This window comes from Schistocerca piceifrons, chromosome 2 (genome assembly GCF_021461385.2).
Source record: "Schistocerca piceifrons isolate TAMUIC-IGC-003096 chromosome 2, iqSchPice1.1, whole genome shotgun sequence".
NCBI lineage: Eukaryota > Metazoa > Arthropoda > Insecta > Orthoptera > Acrididae > Schistocerca > Schistocerca piceifrons.
In genome coordinates, this window is record NC_060139.1 from 55376171 (window position 1) to 55396965 (window position 20795).

The 20795-nt window shown below is 42.5% G+C and overlaps 1 protein-coding gene across 1 annotated transcript in view; it reads right to left on the reverse strand.

Annotated features, from left to right (window-relative positions):
• Positions 1–20795, reverse strand: part of LOC124775146 (UTP--glucose-1-phosphate uridylyltransferase-like) — a 266959-nt gene that overhangs the window by 120445 nt on the left and 125719 nt on the right. The window contains exon 8 of the mRNA XM_047249986.1: positions 365–517. Within this exon, the coding sequence (XP_047105942.1) occupies positions 365–517 (153 nt within the window). The remainder of the gene's footprint in view (positions 1–364; positions 518–20795) is intronic.

Consider the following 20795-nt stretch of genomic DNA (forward strand, 5'->3'; position numbering starts at 1 on the left):
GGGACCATCAACCAATGGAACACTATCATTCATCTTTGATGTCATGATTTTGACTCACCTCTCTTTGTCTTTGTATCTGTGTACCATTACAAGTTGTTCAATTGCACTGTGCTTCCACAATTCATTAAAGTTTTTGATAATGAATCACTTGTTGGTGATTTCCATCCTCTACCATATCATCTTTAAAACTGGAATTACCACACTAATGAATATTAACAATGTGGTAATGATGCTTAATTATTCCCAAATTTCAGTTGTGTGGGAGAGAATTATATACAACAGCAATGGCACATAAACAATTTAGAAAAATTGCAGAAAGAATATTTTCATTTTATGTAAGACAACTACACAAGTCTGATGTTACCTTAACATCTGCCTTTGTTTTCTCAGTAACCTCCATTAAAAACTCAAGTTCTCCGCCATGCACACTTTGCGCACTGTCCATCAGATTTAAAATTTTCAGATCAACTTCAGCACCTAAATTGTCAATGTTTGATATAAAACAGTACTTGCGGCCCTGAAAACAATGGAAATACTGAAATAAACTATCATTAGGCACTAAACTATTACACAAAGATCAATTACATACACAATGCACTGTAGAACATATAATGACACTAATGACAAAAATTATAATCTTGTTTCATAAAACAAATCTTCATAAAGGTAAATAAGGTTAAAAATTCTATACATCAGGCAGCAGCAGACAAAAGATGACACAAATGCTAGTCTTTGGAACCACAGATTTCCTCATATAGTTACAGAGGAGATATTTTGGAGGAAACAAAATGTTCAGGCTTAATAAGGAAGTCATTAAAATTTTAGATTAAGAGGGAGTAGCACACAGAGCAACAGGATTACTACTTTCTGAAGTATCCATATCATCCTCCACAGTAATTGTTTCACAGACATTTCATTATTACGATAATAAAGTTATCAATAGATCTCTATGTTACAATACTGACTACACACATGTCCTGTCAGCAGCCAGGATTTTAGATTTTCAAAATTTAGACTATAACAATGGAAATTAATAAGTGAGATACAAGAAGAAGATCAACTGAAACTAGAAGCAAAAACAATGTCAAAACTGACAGTTTTGAGAGAAAGTGGAATGGAGAAGAAACAGTCAATAGAATTGCAGTAGATACTGTACTATACTACAGGGTAGTGCAGATAAAAGTATCCCATGTCAGTGTGAAGGAAATGCAGTGAAATTAGAGAGATGAAGAGCTGAAATGTACTTACCATTTAATTACAATGAAAAATACAGTGACAAACACACTTACAGAAGATGTTGAAAGTGACCCCCTGCAATGTCAATACAAGGCTGTGCACATCTAAGCATATTCAGATACTGCCAGTGTAAAGTTCGAATATTGATGGCAGCAAATTCACAGCTGATGTTGTCTTTCAGTTCCTGTATTGTGTATGTGGATTTGTTTCATAGACCTTGCTCTTAAAGTGTCCCACAGGGAAAAACCCCTTTTTGTTAGATCCAGCAAATATGGTGGCCATAAATCTTTGCTGACAGTTTGTTCCTCAGTGAAAACATCACAGACTCATTCCAGGGATACTATATTGCTGGAAGAAGCAGTATTGTGTTTCATATTCAGTGAGTTGAGCACAAAATGTATCAAAAATTTCCATATATGCAATTGCATTGAGAGTAGTGTCAAAAAATGTTGGTCCATTGATGCATGTTCCTGTTATACTGCACCAAATGCAGATTTTTTCATCACAGAGTGGTTGCTGAAACACAATATTAGGGTTCTCTGTTGCCCAATACCTTATTTTCTGTGAATTCACATGGCTGGAGAGATGAAACTCTGCTCTATCACTCATGATATAATCAAAGGATCTAACAAACCATCGATGACACTACTCAGAAGCCACAAGTGTAATTTACACATTTCTGATTGTCATCCTCTGTTAATTGCTGCACAACCATCACACGATATGGCTTAAAATTAAGACTTTTCAATATCTGCTTGCAACTCCTCCTACTTACATGTGCCTGTTGTCCCATTTTACGAGTAGACTTCTTTGGGCTCTAGATAATTCTTGCAAAGGGTGGCAAACAAAGAACGTGGGAGATGAGAATGGAGAGGAGATGATAGGACAGAGAGGGTGGAAACTATTGGGTGGAGGGTGTGGGGACAATATGTTACCATAGGTTGAGGCTGGGATTTTTATGGGAGTGGAGCACGTGTTGTAGGGACAGCTCCCACCATCTGTGCACTTTAGAAAAGCTGTGATGGAGGGCAGGATCCATATAGCTTGGGTAGTGAAGCAGCCATTCAAATCAACAATGTTATGCTCCAATGCTTGTTGTGCCACCAGTCGGTCTACTTAGCTCTTGGCCACAGCTTGGCAGACAGTGATTGGTAGTCAAACAGCTGTGCAATGATTGCAGCAGAGCTGGTAAATGATGTGGCTGCTATCACAAGTGACCCAGCCCCACAATGGGGTAGAATAAACTTGTGACAGGATTGCAATAGGAAGTGCTGGTTGGGTGGGTTGGGCAGATGTTGCACCTTGTCTTCCACAGGGATATGATCCTTGTGGCAAGGGGTTGAGACTGGGTGTGGCATAGGGATGGAAGTTGTGGAGGTTGGGTGGGTGTTCGCCACAGTTTGGAGGTGACTGTTCATCCTGGTGGACTGTGGTTGGTGGTCATACCCATATAAACAGCTGTGCAATGAATGCAGCAGAGCTGGTAGATGACAGGGCTGCTTTCACAGGTGGCCCAGTCCTCGATGGGATAGGATAAATCTGTGGCAGAATTCTAATAGAAAATGCCGGGAGGGTGGACTGGGTAGGACCTGCACCTGGATCTCCCCGAGGGATATGATACTTGTGGTAAGTGTTGTAACTGCGACCAGGACGGTCGCGGGGTAGCAATGATCTGTTTACAGGCCATCTAGAGGAGACCTTCCTAGCCTCCCAAAACACCAAACCCCCTAGTCTGGTTCAGATTTATTGATGCTATCTTCAGGATATAGATTCAAGGACGAAACACCCTATCTCCATCCTTCATGACTGCAGCACCTTCTCTCCCATCTGCTTCATCTGGTCCTCCTCAACCCAATGTGCTACCTTCCTAGTCATTGACCTCATCTGTGATGGCTCCATCTGCACATCTGCCCACATTAAACCCACCAACGACCAACAGTACCTGCATTATGACAGCTGTCATCCCATTCACACTGAAAAAGTCCCTCCCACACAGCCTGGCCATCTAGGGATGGTGTATCTGCAGTGTCAAGAATTCCCTTGCTAAGTATGCTGAGGGTCTCACCAAGGCCTTCACACATGTGCACTATCCACTGGGCCTAGCAATCAAACAGATCTCCCATGCCATTTCCCCTCACATCCCCAATCCTTGCACCATCCCCAAGAGCCAGCCACAAAGGAGTGTCACCCCAGAGTGGAACAACTGAACCACATTCCTTCACCAGAGTTTTGATGACCTATGTTAATGCCCTGAAACGAGAGACATGCTACCCAAGATCCTTCCCACCCTCCTAAAGTAGTGTTCCATCATCCATCCAACCTCCACAACATCCCTATGCCACTACCAATCCCATCCCCTTGCCATAAGGATCATCTGTCTCTTGAAGACCCCAGTGCAAACCTGCCCAATCCAACCACCAAGCACTTATTCCAGTCCTATCACAGGTCTGTCCTACCTACCCATCAGTGGCTGGGCCACCTGTGAAAGCAGCCATGTCATTTACCGGCTCTGCAATCACTGCACATCTGTTCGTATTGGTGTGACTACCAACCACTGTCCACCATGATGAGCAGCCACCTCCAAACTGTGGCCAAGAGCAAAGTAGACCACCCTGTGGCACAATATGCAGCTGAGCAAACCATTCTTCATTTCAATGGCTAATTCACTATCCAAGCCACCTGGATCCTCCCCTCCAACCCCAGCTTTTCCAAATTGCACAGATGGGAGTTATCCTTACAATACATTCTCTGGTCCCAGAAATATCCTAGCCTCAACCTATGGCAACATATTGCCCCTTAGTCTCTACCCCAGAGTTTTCACCCTCTCTGTCGTATCATATCCTCCACATTCTCAACTCTCACTCACTTTATTTGCTGCCCTTTGCCAACTCACCCACCCATCTTTCCCTGCTCCTCTTCTTCCTCACTCCTTTTTTTCCCTGCTCCTGATCCACACTCTCCTGACACTGTGTCTGTTGGCATTCTAGTCCCTGCACACTCCACCAGACAGCGTTCCTCTCTCCCCCACCCATATACTACTATCCCTTCCCCTCCCCCACCCCCTCCACATTGCTGCTTCTATTCCACATGACAGCTGCATTCTGGCCCAAGCTGCCAGAGTTGACAGTCATATATGCGCAATGTGTGCTTGCTTGTGTGTACGAATGGTAGGTGTCTCTCTGTTTCTCCTTTGCTGATGATGGCTGTGGCTTAAAGCTGTGTATAAATGTCTGTTAATTGTGCTTGTCTGCAACTTAACATGCCTTTTTTATGTTAGTAGCAATCTATCTTTCGCTACATTGTTGATATTCCTACCTTGTGTTTCAATTGTTTGAATGTTGTTTCAGTTATTGCAAACTTATAAAAGGAACATTAGTCAGTGTGCAGGAGGTCATAAAACGAGTAAGATCTGTGTCCAAAAGTGTACCACAGATGAATTAGCACAAATTATTAGTAGTACAATGTGCTGGGTTTTATCTGTATTTCACATTCAGGAGATCATTCTGTAATTTAATGGCTGTTTTTGATGATTAATTGGGCAGTAAACTGTATGAACTGAGTCAAATAATGATCATTTACTGTGACAATTAGGTCAAGCTGAACTGTTTTACCTCCAGCTTATACTAACCGTGCACATCATTTTCATTTTGATGTAATTGTCTACTTGGAAGGACAGTGTAACTGGCAAACATTTTAATGATTTCTTGCACATGTTACTTGTTGTGACTCAATATGTCTATGTTCGGTCACTACACTTGAACAATAATATAATGGGACACCAGTTGAGTGTAGTATGTGGCTAACCATTTATTTGTCCATAAATAATGAAACTCAATCTGGCCATAGACTGTAGATTATTTGACATGAAAAATGCAGTTAAAGTGTTTGGACTGTGACTTTGTGTGGACTATATCAATTAAAATAGCCTACTTTCAACAACCACTTTTCAGTCAGATTTGACAGAGGTGCAGCTACCAAGGGCAGATTAGCACAGGTAAATAAGGTCATGTTACAGGCACAAGCAGTGGACAGATAGGGCACAGAATCAGTTATGGTGAATAGTACAGTGACAGGGTTTACAGCAGCAAACGAAGTTTAAGTATAAATCACAAATAGAAGATGAAGAGGCAGAGAAAATATATGAAGTTCTTTAATGAGTAATTCAGTATGTACTGGGACATGAAAAGCTAATAATCACACGTAATTTGAATGTTGCAACTGTGGAAGGAATAGGAGAAGAAGATTAGTGTTTAACGTCCAATTGACAACAAGGTCATTAGAGACAGAGCACAAGCTTTGATTAAGGAAGGATGGGGAAGGAACTCAGCTGTGCCCTTTCAAAGGAACCATCCCAGCATTTGCCTGAAGCAGTTTAGGGAAATCATGGAAAACCTAAAGTAGGACATCCAGATGTGGGTTTGGATAGTAGCTGTCGTGGTGCCACCTGCTTTTATTTCTTCATTTGTCATTTGTTGTCCTCGGTGTAAATGTACTGCATTGCTACACTGGCTGAAAAAATGGGTTGTGGATTCTGACACTGGCTACTGCAAATTATATAGCCGACAGGTGCACAGTTGTGTTACACAGTACTTTTATTTCACTGTTCACAACCCTCCAATATACACCGTTATATGGCCAGTGTACTATCGTTTAACTTGCCATAAGCCTCATTAATAGGTTGCAGGTGAAACTCCAAATACTGCTACAATAGTTTCCTGTTGTACATCTACGAGCAGTAAAACCTAACCAAAAAGTCCACAGTTCTTGAAGAATAAGCAGGTACATATGGAGCAGACATTGTCACTGTTTTTGCACATGGCCTAATTGTTTAACACTTGTTCCACAGTTAATTTGAAGCACTGTTGTTGTTCTAACCAGCACAGGTTACTTGTCTGAAACTCAGCCGTGGACTGACTGTCTCGTGACCAAAAATTGGGCCCTCATAGATCATCACAATAATAGGTGCTGAAACTACACAACAAAGTTAAATTTACAGAAATTACAATTAAAACTTAACTCACTCAATTGATTGAATGCATTGAAAACTCGCGTCTTTTTAACAGTTTCTTCTGCTATGAGGTTTAGTCCGAATTATTTGTTTAAATGGTGAAATTAACAGACATCGTTATGCAAGCAATACTTTTGACAAAACTGTTAATTACTTTGGAATTAATGAAGGGCTGGTTTTGCTAACATGTTTTCAAATATAGTCAAATAGATACTTTAAGATTATTAGTATTTCAACTTCCAAATGTTTACAATTATTACAGAATTTATATTTGTTTATAGGTCAACAATAGAATTTAAGTCATGAAACAATCACTGATTTCACCATATAACAAATGATACTAACTAGGAATAATCAGAATAATTAGAAAATCAATTACATACATAAAACTAAGCACAAAATTAGATCTGGTATTATTTACTTTAAAACTGAGGGCCAATCTTTCTCTTTTATGGAAATGCAGATTATATTCACGTATGTTAATGATAATTAGTTAAAAGTAACAAAAGAAATTTAAGGAGTCAGATGGCAAAACAAGAGGGGAATTAAATTATCCCAGCTTGCTTCATCACATCGTCCTTATAAATGCGAGTGAAGTGTGCTAACCTCTGTGCCACCTCACTCAGTGGACAGAGTATAAAACAAGAGTTACAAAAGAATGAAGTCTTGGCAGTGGGAATGAGAGGGAGGAAGACTATTGAACTCTGCAATAAATTTCAGCTGGTAATAGTGAATGTATTGTGCAAAAATCACCAGAGGACAAGGTATTCTTGGAAAAACACTGGAAATATGGGAAGATAACAACTGGATTACATCACGGTCAGAAAGAGATTCTGAAATAAGATATTGGACTGTAAGGCATACCCGTGAGCACATAGACTCTCAGATCACAATTTTGTAATATGTTGTTGTTGTGGTCTTCAGTCCTGAGACTGGTTTGATGCAGCTCTCCATGCTACTCTATCCTGTGCAAGCTTCTTCATCTCCCAGTACCTACTGCAGCCTACATCCATCTGAATCTGCTTAGTGTATTCATCTCTTGGTCTCCCTCTACGATTTTTACCCTCCACGCTGCCCTCCAATACTAAATTTGTGATCCCCTGATGCCTCAGAACATGTCTTACCAACCGGTCCCTTCTTCATGTCAAGTTGTGGCACAACTTTGCTTTTGTTGATGTTCATCTTATACTCTCCTTTCAAGACACGGTCCATTCCGTTCAACTGCTCTTCCAAGTCCTTTGCTGTCTCTGACAGAATTACAATGTCATCGGCGAACCTCAAAGTTTTTATTTCTTCTCCATGGATTTTAATACCTACTCCAAACTTTTCTTTTGTTTCCCTTATTGCTTGCTCAATATACAGAATGAATAACATCGGGGATATGCTACAACACTGTCTCACTCCCTTCCCAACCACTGCTTCCCTTTCATGTCCCTCGACTCTTATAACTGCCATCTGCTTTCTGTACAAATTGTAAATAGCTTTTCACTCCCTGTACTTTACCCCTGCCACCTTTAGAATTTGAAAGAGAGTATTCCAATCAACATTGTCAAAAGCTTTCTCTAAGTCTACAAATGCTAGAAACGTAGGTTTGCCTTTCCTTAATCTTTCTTCTAAGATAAGTCGTAGGGTCAGTATTGCCTCACATGTTCCAGCATTTCTACGGAATCCAAACTGATCTTCCCCGAGGTCAGCTTCTATCAGTTTTTCCATTCGTCTGTAAAGAATTCGTGTTAGTATTTTGCATCCGTGACTTATTAAACTGATTGTTCAGTAATTTTCATATCTGTCAACATCTGCTTTTTTTTGGATTGGAATTATTATATTCTTCTTGAAGTCTGAGGGTATTTCGCCTGTCTCATACATTTTGCTCACCAGATGGTAGAGTTTTGTCAGGACTGGCTCTCCCAAGGCTGTCAGTATTCTAATGGAATGTTGTCTACTCCGGGGGCCTTGTTTCGACTCAGGTCTTTCAGTGCTCTGTCAAACTCTTCATGCAGTATCATATCTCCCATTTCATCTTCACCTACATCCTCTTCCATTTCCATAATATTGTCCTCAAGTACATTGCCCTTGTATAGACCCTCTATATACTCCTTCCACCTTTCTGCTTTCCCTTCTTTGCTTAGAACTGGGTTTCCATCTGAGCTCTTGATAATCATCATGCAAGTGGTTCTCCTTTCTCCAAAGGTCTCATTAATTTTCCTGTATGCAGTATCTATCTTACCCCTAGTGAGATAAGCCTCTACGTCCTTACATTTGTCCTCTAGCCATCCCTGCTTAGCCATTTTACACTTCCTGTCTATATCATTTTTGAGACGTTTGTATTCCTTTTTGCCTGCTTCACATACTGCATTTTTATATTTTCTCCTTTCATCAATTAAATTCAATATTTCTTTTGTTACCCAAGGGTTTCTACTAGCCCTCATTTTTTTACCTATTTGATCCTCTGCTGCCTTCACTATTTCATCCCTCAAAGTTACCCATTCTTCTTCTACTGTATTTCATTCCCCCATTCCTGTCAATTGTTCCCTTATGCTGTCCCTGAAACTCTGTACAACCTCTGGTTCTTTCAGTTTATCCAGGTCCTGTCTCCTTAAATTCCCAACTTTTTGCAGTTCCTTCAGTTTTAATCTACAGTTCATAACCAATAGATTGTGGTCAGAGTCCACATCTGCACCTGTAAATGTTTTACAATTTAAAACCTGGTTCCTCAATCTCTGTCTTACCATTATATAATCTATCTGAAACCTGTCAGTATCTCCAGGCTTCTTCCAAGCATACAACCTTCTTTCATGATTCTTGAACCAAGTGTTAGCTAGATTAAGTTGTGCTTTGTGCAAAAATTCTATCAGGCGGTTTCCTCTTTCATTTCTTAGCCCTAATCCATATTCACCTACTACGTTTCCTTCTCTCCCTTTTCCTACTACCGAATTCCAGTCACCCATGACTATTAAATTTTCGTCTCCCTTCGCTATCTGAATAATTTCTTTTATCTCATCATACATTTCATCAATTTCTTCGTCATCTGCAGTGCTAGTTGGCATATAAACTTGTACTACTGTAGTAGGCATGGGCTTCATGTCTATCATGGCCACAATAATGCGTTCACTATGCTGTTTGTAGTAGCTTACCCGTACTCCTATTTTTTTATTCATTATTAAACCTACTCCTGCATTACCCCCATTTGATTTTGTATTTATAACCCTGTATTCACCGGACCAAAAGTCTTGTTTCTCCTGCCACCGAACTTCACTAATTCCCACTATATCTAACTTTAACCTATCCATTTCCCTTTTTAAATTTTCTAACCTACCTGCCCAATTAAGGGATCTGACATTCCATGCTCCGATCCGTAGAACGCCAGTTTTCTTTCTCCTGATAACAACGTCCTCCTGAGTAGTCCCCGCCCGGAGATCCGAGTGGGGAACAATTTTACCTCCGGAATATTTTACCCAAGAGGACGCCATCATCATTTAATCATACAGTAAAGCTGCATGCCCTCGGGAAAAATTACGGCTGTAGTTTCCCCTTGCTTTCAGTCGTTCGCAGTACCAGAACAGCAAGGCTATTTTGGTTTGTGTTACAAGGCCATATCAGTCAATCATCCAGACTGTTGCCCCTGCAACTACTGAAAAGGCTGCTGCCCCTCTTCAGGAACCACACGTTTGTCTCCCCTCTCAACAGATACCCCTCCATTGTTGATGCACCTACGGTACGGCTATCTGTATCGTTGAGGCACCCAAGCCCCCCCACCAACGCCAAGGTCCGTGGTTCATGGGGGGGGGGGGGGGGGGATTTTGTAATAATGGAGAGTAAAATGAAGTTGAATATAATCAACCAAAAGAATTAATGGGGAAGAAGCAGGATGCTGAAATAAAAGGGATGGTGAGGTGCATTGGTAATTCTCTAAGGTTGTAGACACTATGACAATGAATACCACAATAAATAGTTCAGTTGAAGAGGAATATACAGGTCTTAAAAAGAGCAATTACTGAAGTTTGACAGACAAATATAGATACAAGAAAGGTAACTGTGAATAAACTGTGGGTAAAAGAAGAAACAAATCTATTGATTGATGAAAGAAGGATGTACAAAAATGTTCAGGGAAAGACAGAAAGATAATAATACAAGTCATTTAGGGATTAAGTAAACAAAAAGTTCAGGGAAGCCAAAGCAAAATAGTTGCAGGAAAAATACAAGGACATAAAAAAAGGTTATTGAAAGGATTGATTCCATATATAGAAAAGTCAAAACAACCTTTGGTGAAATTGAAAGCAAAGATGTCAACATTAAACATGTAAGAGTAATTCCAGTGTAAAACACAGGGAAGGCAGGAACAGTTTACTAATACAGAGATAGAAGAACCTCTTCAGGAACCACACGTTTGTCTCCCCTCTCCCATTTTGGGAGGCAATATGGAAGATTAGCAGATCCAGTATTAGAGTCAGAACATAACTGGGCTTTGGAAGACTTGCGATAAAATAAGGCTGAAGGCATAGATTACAATCTTTTGGATTATTTTAATTCATTGGAGGAAGTTGTGACCAAATGTCTCTTTGATTGGTTTATCATACAATCCTAAAGAGAGCAAGAACAGATGAAAGTGAGGGAATATAGTATAGTTGTAGGTAAACAACTAGAATTCTCTCATATACAGATTTATTCACACTTAGCGTCTACACAGATACAAGTCCGGAGGCTAACTGCCGTTAGCGTCCAACGTGCTCTCCAAAGCCCTCTCCTCAAAGGTAGCACACTTACGCACAGAACAAATATCGATTTTGATTTTTATGGTGCTCTACGTCACATAGCCCGCCCCCCATCCCCGCGCAGTATGGAGTACGTCCCTGTGAATGGGGGGGGGGGGGGGGGTGAGAAGTTAAGAAAGGTAACGCACAGTTCTTCTGCGTCAGGCGGAAGTGGTCGACTGGTAGGAGACCGGGGGGTGAAGCCCGGTACGTCAACGGTGAAGTCAGCAAGCGACGCCGGCAGCTGAAGATGACGTCCCGTCCTGGAGTGAAGGTGTAGCACTTCGTCAGCCGGCAGGCGGAGAATCACCTTGCCAGAAGGCCTAACAAAGGCAGGCAAATTGCCATATGCAGCACTTCTGCTCAATTTAAAGTGGCGCACCACACAAGATTCTGCACTTCCTCCCTCAATATTGTCACACACGAGTACCACACACACTGTATCGCCATCTACGACAACAGATAATTTATGTATGTCATCAGGGTGCACATGTGTTGTGAATTCTTGGATGGCACCTGTACGAGCAATGGTAGGGAGGCAGGGAGGTGTGGGAAAGCCATGGTAGGGGGAAGCATCTGCTAAGAGGGGGGTGGCAGGTGCACTAGACTGTGCAGGAGACAACCTCGGGCGATCAGCTGACAGATGAGGGAGCGTGACCGAAGGCAACGAGGAGCCAGCGTGGGTTGAACGGCGTGACAAAGAGCTGTCACACGAAGATGATAACACAATGGTAGAATCCGAGTGGTTGGCAGTTCAACTCCGAGGGCTGTGAGGAGTGAAGCCCCGAAAAGATTAGCCACTCAAATTAGATGAACGCGGAGAAGGAGCAGTGCTCGGCAGAGAAACACGCTGTGGAAAATCAATACCCAAATGCATGGTGTTGGAAGATGGATGGCCGCTTGAAGCAGGAGTGGGAAAAATAGGGGCAGAATCAGGGAGGTTCACCTGAGGCTCAATGAAAGCTGGTTTCACTCGGTTGAGTGAGACCGTGGTTACAGAGTCTTTTATGAGGAGATCCATGTTATTCTCAGAGCGTTTGACGACCTTGTAAGGACCTGTGTAGGGTGACTGAAGCGCGGCTTTGACTGAGTCATCTCTGAGAAACACGTACTCACAAGAGTCTAGTGTGCGCGGTACGTACACGCGCGGAGGTGTATGAGCAGCCGGAGGTGGCGGCTGAATTTTGCTGCAGTGCAAGCGCACCCGCTCGAGAAGTGAAGGGAGTTCAGAGGGCCGTGGAAGTGGGGTCAGAGTGACTAATTCTCCAGGCAAAACCAGAGGTTGGCCATATACAAACTCGGCTACGGACCCCTTGAGGTCTTCCTTGAAAGTCGCACGAAGGCCAAGAAGCACGAAGGGCAGTGCCTCTGTCCATATTGAGTCATGGTAACGCAGGGCAGACTTCAGGGTGCGATGCCATTGCTCGACAAGCCCATTGCTTTGGGGGTGGTATGCAGAAGTATGAATTTTGACAATAACACACATTTTACATAAGTCAGAGAAAACTGAAGACTCGAATTGTCGCCCCTGGTCAGAGGTGAGGTAAACAGGTGAGCCAAATCTAGAGATCCACGAATCTAAGAATGCTCGACTTACTGTCTTAGAGGTAATGTTCGGAATAGGCACAGCCTCAGCCCACCGAGTCATCCTGTCAATAGCTGTAAACAAGTAACGGAAACCCTCGGAGGGGGGCAAGGGCCTACGAGGTCAACATCAACATGGTGAAACCGGCATGGAGGTTGGGCAAAACAGCCAAGGGGTGGAGAAGTGTGCCTGGAAACTTTGTTCTGTTGACACACCATGCATGCCCTTGCCCAAGACTGACAGTCACGGCGCATGTTTCTCCAGACAAACCGTTCAGCTACCAGACGGGTGGAGGCTTTGACACCGGGGTGTGCTAATGTGTGTAGTTTGTCAAAGACCTGGCATTGAAGGGGCTTAGGAATGAATGGCCGCAACGTGCCAGTTGATTCATCACACCACACTAAGTCATATATGCCAAGGAAAGTAGAGCGTACCGATTGGAGAGAGGAGCTGTGATCTGAAATTAACTGCATGGTATCGTGATCTGCCGATTGCAACCGAGGTAGGTCCGTTAAGTCAATTAAGGTTGTGACAGCACCAACAGGCGAGAGAAAATCAGCGACCACATTGTCCGCTCCTCGGATGTAGCGAATGTCATTTGTAAATTGCAAGGTGTAATCGATGTGATGAAAGCGTCGTGGTGGCGGATCAGCCGCAGGATTTTTTATGGCGGGAACCAACGGCTTGTGATCAGTGAGCACATAGAAATCTCGTCCCTCAACATCAGTTCTGAAGTGTCTTATGGCCTCATAAACTGCAAGTAGTTCTCTGTCGAATGCTGAGTATTTCTTCTGCGTGTTGTTTAGCTTTTTTGAGAAAAACTGCAGGGGGGTCGTAACATCGTTGTATGTCTGACTCAGTACTGCGCCGATAGCATTGTCACTAGCGTCAGTAGTGATAAACATTGTGGCGTCCGCCCGTGGGTGAGCAATAGTGACAGTGGAGGCCAACAGCTGTTTGAGTTCATTAAATGCCATGTCCATATCTGGTGTCCATGGTACCTGGCAGGTGCCAGAAGTTTGTGGGCCAGCGAGAGCATCTGTGAGAGGAGCCTGCACCGCAGAAGCAGCTGGCAAATGTTTCCAGTAATAATTAACTGTTCCGATGAACCTGCGTAATTCCCTGTAGGTCTGAGGGCGTAGCATCTCGAGAACACGCTTGATCTTGTTCTGTGGTGGTGTCAGACCATCCGATGACACAACATAACTTAGGAATGTGGCGGATGACTGGTGCAATTGAGTCTTTTTATTGTTCAGTTCAATACCAGCGGCTGCTAAAATATCTGTCATGACTTGAACACACTCCTCACTCTGTTCTAAAGTAGAAGCAAAAACCAATATGTCGTCCATATATACGAAACAAAAGTATAGATGGGATAAAGTTTGATTGATGAAACGCTGCCATGTTTGGGGTGCATTTTTCAACCCAAACGGCATAAATTTTTATTGGAACAGCCCGAAGGGAGTGGTTATGGCAGTCTTTTCAATGTCCTCCGGAGCCATAGGAATCTGATGAAATGCGTGCTTACAGTCCAAAACAGAGAAGTACTTTGCACCTGTGAGCGCATGATTGAAGTCTGCAATGTGTGGGACCGGATATTTATCAATGATGGTGCGGGCATTTAAACGCCTATAGTCTCCGACCATACGCCAAGTACCGTCTTTCTTTTGGTCAAACAGGATAGGACTAGCCCAGCAACCGGAAGAAGGTTCAATTATTCGCTTTTGTAACAGATCGCCCAATTGTTCTTTTGCAATTTTCATAAATTCCGGCTTGAGGCGGCGTGGACATTGCGATATGGGCGGCCCATCGGTTAGACGTAACCGATGAACTGTGCCATTAGTGACTACTGCAATACGTGGCGCGGCACGATAGTCAGATGTCCGTGAAGCGGAGCAGGCAGTGGTGGACGGGCCAAGCTGTGGCGCTGAGGGCACGGAAGTACAGGTGTGCCACCCGCTCATAGGCTGCGTAAAGGCTGCACACGTGTTAACATGGGTGAGGTTGGTACACTGGATCTTGATAGCGGGCCGTGCTGCTACGAGCGCTGTAGGCACGAGTGGGTGTGGCCGGACAGCAGATGGCCGTAGTTCATTGCCACAAGCTTGGCAAATTAATTTTCCATTCGGAACGCAAGGAGCATGAGCACTCGGGCATACCTTATCATTACAAAAGGGGGTGCTGACACAGTTTACAGAGTTCACAACATTGTCGTTAACGTGCGCGGGCACGGGAACACCAGATTGGCACGGACTGACCTTGACTGTAGCCGACGAGTCGTCTGCTTGTAGTCCCGCGAGGCGTTGTTGTGCGGAGGCCAACTCGTGGTGTATGTCGCGGAGATGCAGCAGCATTTCCATACGTTCCATCCGCAACTTAGAAGACTTGGCACACTCCACTAGCCACTTGTTTGTCCAAGATTGCAGCTCCCAGGATAGGTTTACACACTTCTTAGCACAGCACACATGTTTGGTGTTAGCCGAACTGTCACTCGGCGAAGCAAAAGGAATATGTTTGTTAAGGGAGGGGGGGGGGGGGGGTAAAACACAGTATTTTGCACAAAATCTAGAGACAACTGATAGTGCTTGAGGAAATCAATTCCGACAATAGGTTCTTCAATTGTTGACACTAGAAACATCCACTCCAGCTTGCACTCGGGCGAAAGTTTCACTATATACAAAGTGGAACCCGAACACTGTAGGGTAGACAAGTTCACTGCACGAAGTACTGTTTTGTGTGGTTGCACATTATTGGTTGCAAGGCGAACCGGCAGCAAAGAGACGTCTGCGCCAGTGTCTACCAGAAAGCATACACCTGATCGTAAATCGCGAACATAGACTCGATCACACTTACTGTTGTTGTCCGAAACGGAGTGCAATGTGGGATGCTACCCATTGTTTACATTGCAGGAGGTGGCACCGTAGCCTACCTGCGGTTGGAGTTTGGGTAAGAACACGGTGACTGGCATTTGCGAGCTTGCTCCCCGAATCTCGCGTGGAAGAAACAGTAAGGTTGGGCGGGCCTGTGCCCTTGAGGGTAGTTGCTAGGCGACGGAGTATGTGCCCCAGAGTCTTCCACAGAGGCCGATGCACTGTCGTTGCGAGGAGTTGAAGGTGCAGGCAGGGCGGCTAGTTTAAAAAACTTGTTATCAGCAGCACCAGACAAGGGCGTGGCGTCAGAAAGCATCTTAGTGCGGTCACGTCCAGAATGCAGTGCACGGAGCTCATGTTGCCTGGCGGAGTATGCTCTGTCGGAGGCGCGTAAACGTTCATTTACTGGCCTATCTTCATACACAGAGATTGCAGTCTGGACAGGCAAAGGCAGCTTTTCAGTCCAGATTTCTGCAAGCGTGTCATCAGGCATAACTTGCTCATCGACAAGAAGACGGATGCACCGCCACAGCTGGGACGGAGACCTGTCGCCGAGACGCTCTTCATAGATGAGCTGTTGCACATTTTCTCTCCTGGTTGCAGAGACGTGCTCCAGTATTGTTTGTTTCGCCACAGCATACTTCCCTGCTAGGGGGGGGGGGGGGGGGGGGGTGCTTTGACCAGATCATAAATTAAATCGACGCAGTCGTGAAGATGGTTCATGAGGCAGGCGAAGCGTGCACCGGCGTCCAAAGCACAGACATTGAATGTTTGCTCAACCAGGTTAAACCAGAACTCCGGGTGAGCGGGTTTGAAGTCTGGTAATTTCAGCAGATTCGGCACTGCAGTCACTGCAGAGGTGCGCCTATTACTTCGGCCGGAAGTAGAGCATGCAGAAGATTGCGAGTCCGGATTATTGGCGTCCCGTAATGCGGAAATCGCAAAATTCACTTGACGCCGGGGGGGGGCGGCTGAGAAGCGACGGACGCTCGAACGGTGTGAGGATCATAGTCAAAATGTGCATTCTCATTGATGTGGTAGCTCGGAGAGAAGCCACAAGTGCTTAAGTACGCCGGTGAATATCAGTTATGCACACAGTATTCACTCGACCGTGAGTGGTGGGGCTGGTTGTAGATGTCGGAGTAATTACTATCCAGCACAGAATTGTTGACCTGATTAGAAGCAACACAAGGATCCCACACACGTCCACTAGGATGCACACTCGGTGTGATATTTGCTGTTTGGCGAGCATTGAACACCTGTTGACTAGCCGACGCGGAAGGATACACACGTGGCGGGAACTGATTCGAGTTTGAATTTACTACTGGATTTTCCAAAGTAGCAAATCCTCGCTCGACGCCACGAACTGTATTGAATTGTGTGTTCGACACAGGAGTAGAAATGTTCCGACCAACACTCTGTGGAGAACACGTGGGAAGGTCCCGGCTAACAAAGCCAGAGTCCACGACCGTTGGCGGTTGGAAGAAACTGGCGGCACTCGATGAATTCCACTGCATGTTCTGGCTGAAGGATTCCGAAGATTCTTGCGGAATGTCCACTACGATGGCAGGAGTGCTGGAGAGATGTTGCTGGAATCTGGGCGGCGGTGAATGCTGAAAGGCCATTGTCTGGAGCTGAACAAAGGCCCTCGCGATCGCGGAGAAACCCGACGCGGTAGGCGCGTAAATAACCTTCAGGCGGTAACTCAGACGCGTATTACATGAAAACGGTGTCACCAGTGAGGAAATATAGTATAGTAGTAGGTAAACAACTAGAATTCTCTCATATACAGATTTATTCACACTTAGCGTCTACACAGATACAAGTCCGGAGGGTAACTGCCTTTAGTATCCAACATGCTCTCCAAAGCCCTCTCCTCAAAGATAGCACACTTACGCACAGAACAAATATCGATTTTTATGGCGCTCTACGCCACAAAAGCAACAACTATCATACAATCAGCTTAACAGCTCATGCATCCAAGTTGCTGACATGAATAATATACAGAAGAATGGAAGAGAAAATGAAGGTTAAATTAAATGATGATCAATTTGGATTTAGGAAAGGTAAAGGCTCTTGCGAGGCAGTTCTGACACTGCATTTGATAATGGAAGCAATACTTAAGAAAATTCAAGATACATTCACAGTGTTTGTGAACCTAGAAAAAACATTCAACAAGTAAAATGGTGAAAGATGGTCCAAATTCTCACAAAAATAAAGTGACAGTTGCAGAAAAAGACTTGTAATATACAATATGTATGAGAACCAGAAGGAAAAATATGACTGAAAGACCAAGAATGAAGTGCTTGAATGAGAAATTGTATGACAGAGCAATGCCAGACTTTCACCCCTGTACCGAAGAAGCACTGACTGAAATAAAATAAAGGGTCAGGAGTGGGATTAAAATACGGTACATGGTGAAAGAATATCTATAATATGATTTGCTGATGACATTGTTATTATTAGTGAAAGTGAAGAAGAATTGCAGAGTCTGTTCAATGAAATTAATAGCCTAAGAAGCATCCACTATGGATTGATGGTAAACTGAAGAAAGATGAAAAGAAAAAAATGTAAGGAATTAATTTTTGTGAATGTGTGTTTTGAGCACAGAATTTTATGTGAGTGAGTAATGGTGTGTAGCTAACCCAGAAAAGAAGAGAATCTAAGTGTATGAGATGTGATGTTATAGAAGGATGTTGAAAATGTGATGGGCTGATAAGGAATGAAGAGGTTCTCCACATAATTGGCAAAGAAAGAAATTATGGAAAACACTGACTAGGAAAAGGTACAGGATGATGGTACATGTGTTAATATATCAAGGCATACTTGAGGCAGCTGTAGAGAGTAAAAACTGTAGTGGAACACAGATATCGGTATATAGGCAAGAAATAATTGAGGACATTTGGCGCAAGAGCTACTCCTAGATGAAAAGATTGGCACAGGAGAGGAATTCATGGCAGATTGCATCAAATTTGTCAGAAGAACGATGACCCCAAAAAAGTTATAATAGATCAGCATAGCAAGCTTTAGATACAGAATTCTTATTAGTTTTGAACAGTTAATTAAAAGTAGCTCTAATTTTGTCTGATTCATAACAGTGATACGGAAATAAATCCCAAGCTAAATGCCGTGTACAAAAACTGCAAGGACATCAAATAAAACCTGGTGAAATATTCATCCAGCATATAAAATACTTGTCATAGCAGTAAGTTTTAATACACCTTTTATTCATTAAAATGTTTGCATGTGCATGGGAGAAACTGTCTCTACAATTTTCCAGGTAATCCCAATTGAAGTGACATATTATAGCATATCATAGGAATCAATACAAGAGTGTAATTTTGTAATGTATATTCTGAGTAAAAGTACATATGGAAGAGTATTCTGGGCCAGTCGAGAACATTTTTCCATACATTTGACATAGCATTCACCCCCCCCCCCCCCCTTCTACACCCTATCATCACCTCACTCCCTCCCTCCCTCATAAATTATTTATCATTCCTTAGGATCTCAGTAAGACCTTTCAAAGTAAATTTAAAGATAGTGAGCTTGGAAATGGATTGTGTTTGCTAGAAATTGTGGTACGCCCTGTGTATGAACTTTGGACTTTGGCACTTTCTTGGCACCTCAAGTCGCCACATGAGTCACTTGAACCTTAAACCAGCACTAGGAATGTTGTAAGTTGGCACACTATGCAGACTTTTGCCTCTAGCCGACCCTGTAATAGTAATTTAATATATTTTCTTATTCCATTTTGAAATTATAGCTGCCACTTTTTTGTGCTGCAGTCTTTTCATGAAATTACAAAAATTAGTCCAGAAAAGTAAGACTTTTCCAAATATCATTTACCTAGGAACAAGTATTCTATTCCAGTTTAAAAGTGTTGCAATCAAGAAAATATTGTCAATAACATACTTAATAGTTTATGTGTTACATTATTACTCCTCTACAAACCCATAAATAATAAGTGAAATCAAATTAAAAAGTAGTATTACATACAACCAGTTTCAAGTATAAAAACTTTACAATAGAAGTTATTGGCAGCTAAAACAATTTTCTATTTACAGGACAGGGAAAATTGCTAAGACACTAAAGAAATTCTGTTCATTTGCAAACATAATGAGTTCAATGATAGAAGACCTTCCATTTCAATGATGACTGATAAAGTATGGCTTAAATGTTAACACAAAATATAACTAGTTTTTAAAATATACTGAATTTTACCTACCACAGAATTCTGTAACTGAAGAATTAACAATATCCTCCACAAAGCTTTCATATATTAAACAGTACTTAAATATGTAGAGCTTGTAGCAATTACAAATTCTGGTAAAAACACAAATCATGACTCACAACAACAAAAACGTTATAAAATGGCAGAAACTTCTTCTAGAGGTTTCTAGTGTACATTCCCGCATGTGATTCTAAAACTGGGCAGTTGATTGAAACATCAACCAGGAAGCACCATGTGTTCCTATGTATACTATTCTCCAGGTACAACACTCTCCCCTACAATAAATGCATTTTTGTGATTTTGACAACAAAAGATTGATAGCTATACAGGAGATGCAGACATACTAACTGTGACCGTATGCCATATGCACTGTACAAGTAAGACCTCTCATGGCCAGATGTGTCGTCTATCAGTCACTTCTGAAAAAGTTTGAAAATATCCATGTGCCAGGTCTAGAAACTTACAAAATTTATTTGTGCGTTTAGAGACTTAGATTAAATTTCCTGTGGACTTCAACTCTGAATTGTAGGATGATGTTAGTAAATTCTTGCATGAGCTCATGGATTTGTGAAGTTTTTTGCAGTACATTAACAGATTTTTTTGTATTATCTCATGCAACACCACAGGTGGTCGGGACTATAAACATATTAACTATAGTTGATGTGATGTGATGTGATGCGACAGGTGTGTGGCAATCATTGGACACACTGCCAACAAACTTTAAAGTCTGTAACGCATTTTACTTAGCCCATTCACTACATACATTATAAGGTTACATCATGATGTTAGTAAATTCTTGCATGAGTTCATGGATTTGTGAAGTTTTTTGCAGTACATTAATAGATTTTTTTGTATTATCTCATGCAACACCACAGGTGGTCGGGACTATAAACATATTAACTATAGTTGATGTGATGTGATGTGATGCGACAGGTGTGTGGCAATCATTGGACACACTGCCAACAAACTTTAAAGTCTATAACGCATTTTACTTAGCCCATTCACTACATACATTATAAGGTTACATCTTGTGCAAGAGGAAAGACACACTAGTTGTGACTCTCATAAAATAGCATCATTACAATCATCATTACTCAAAAAGAAATGAGAT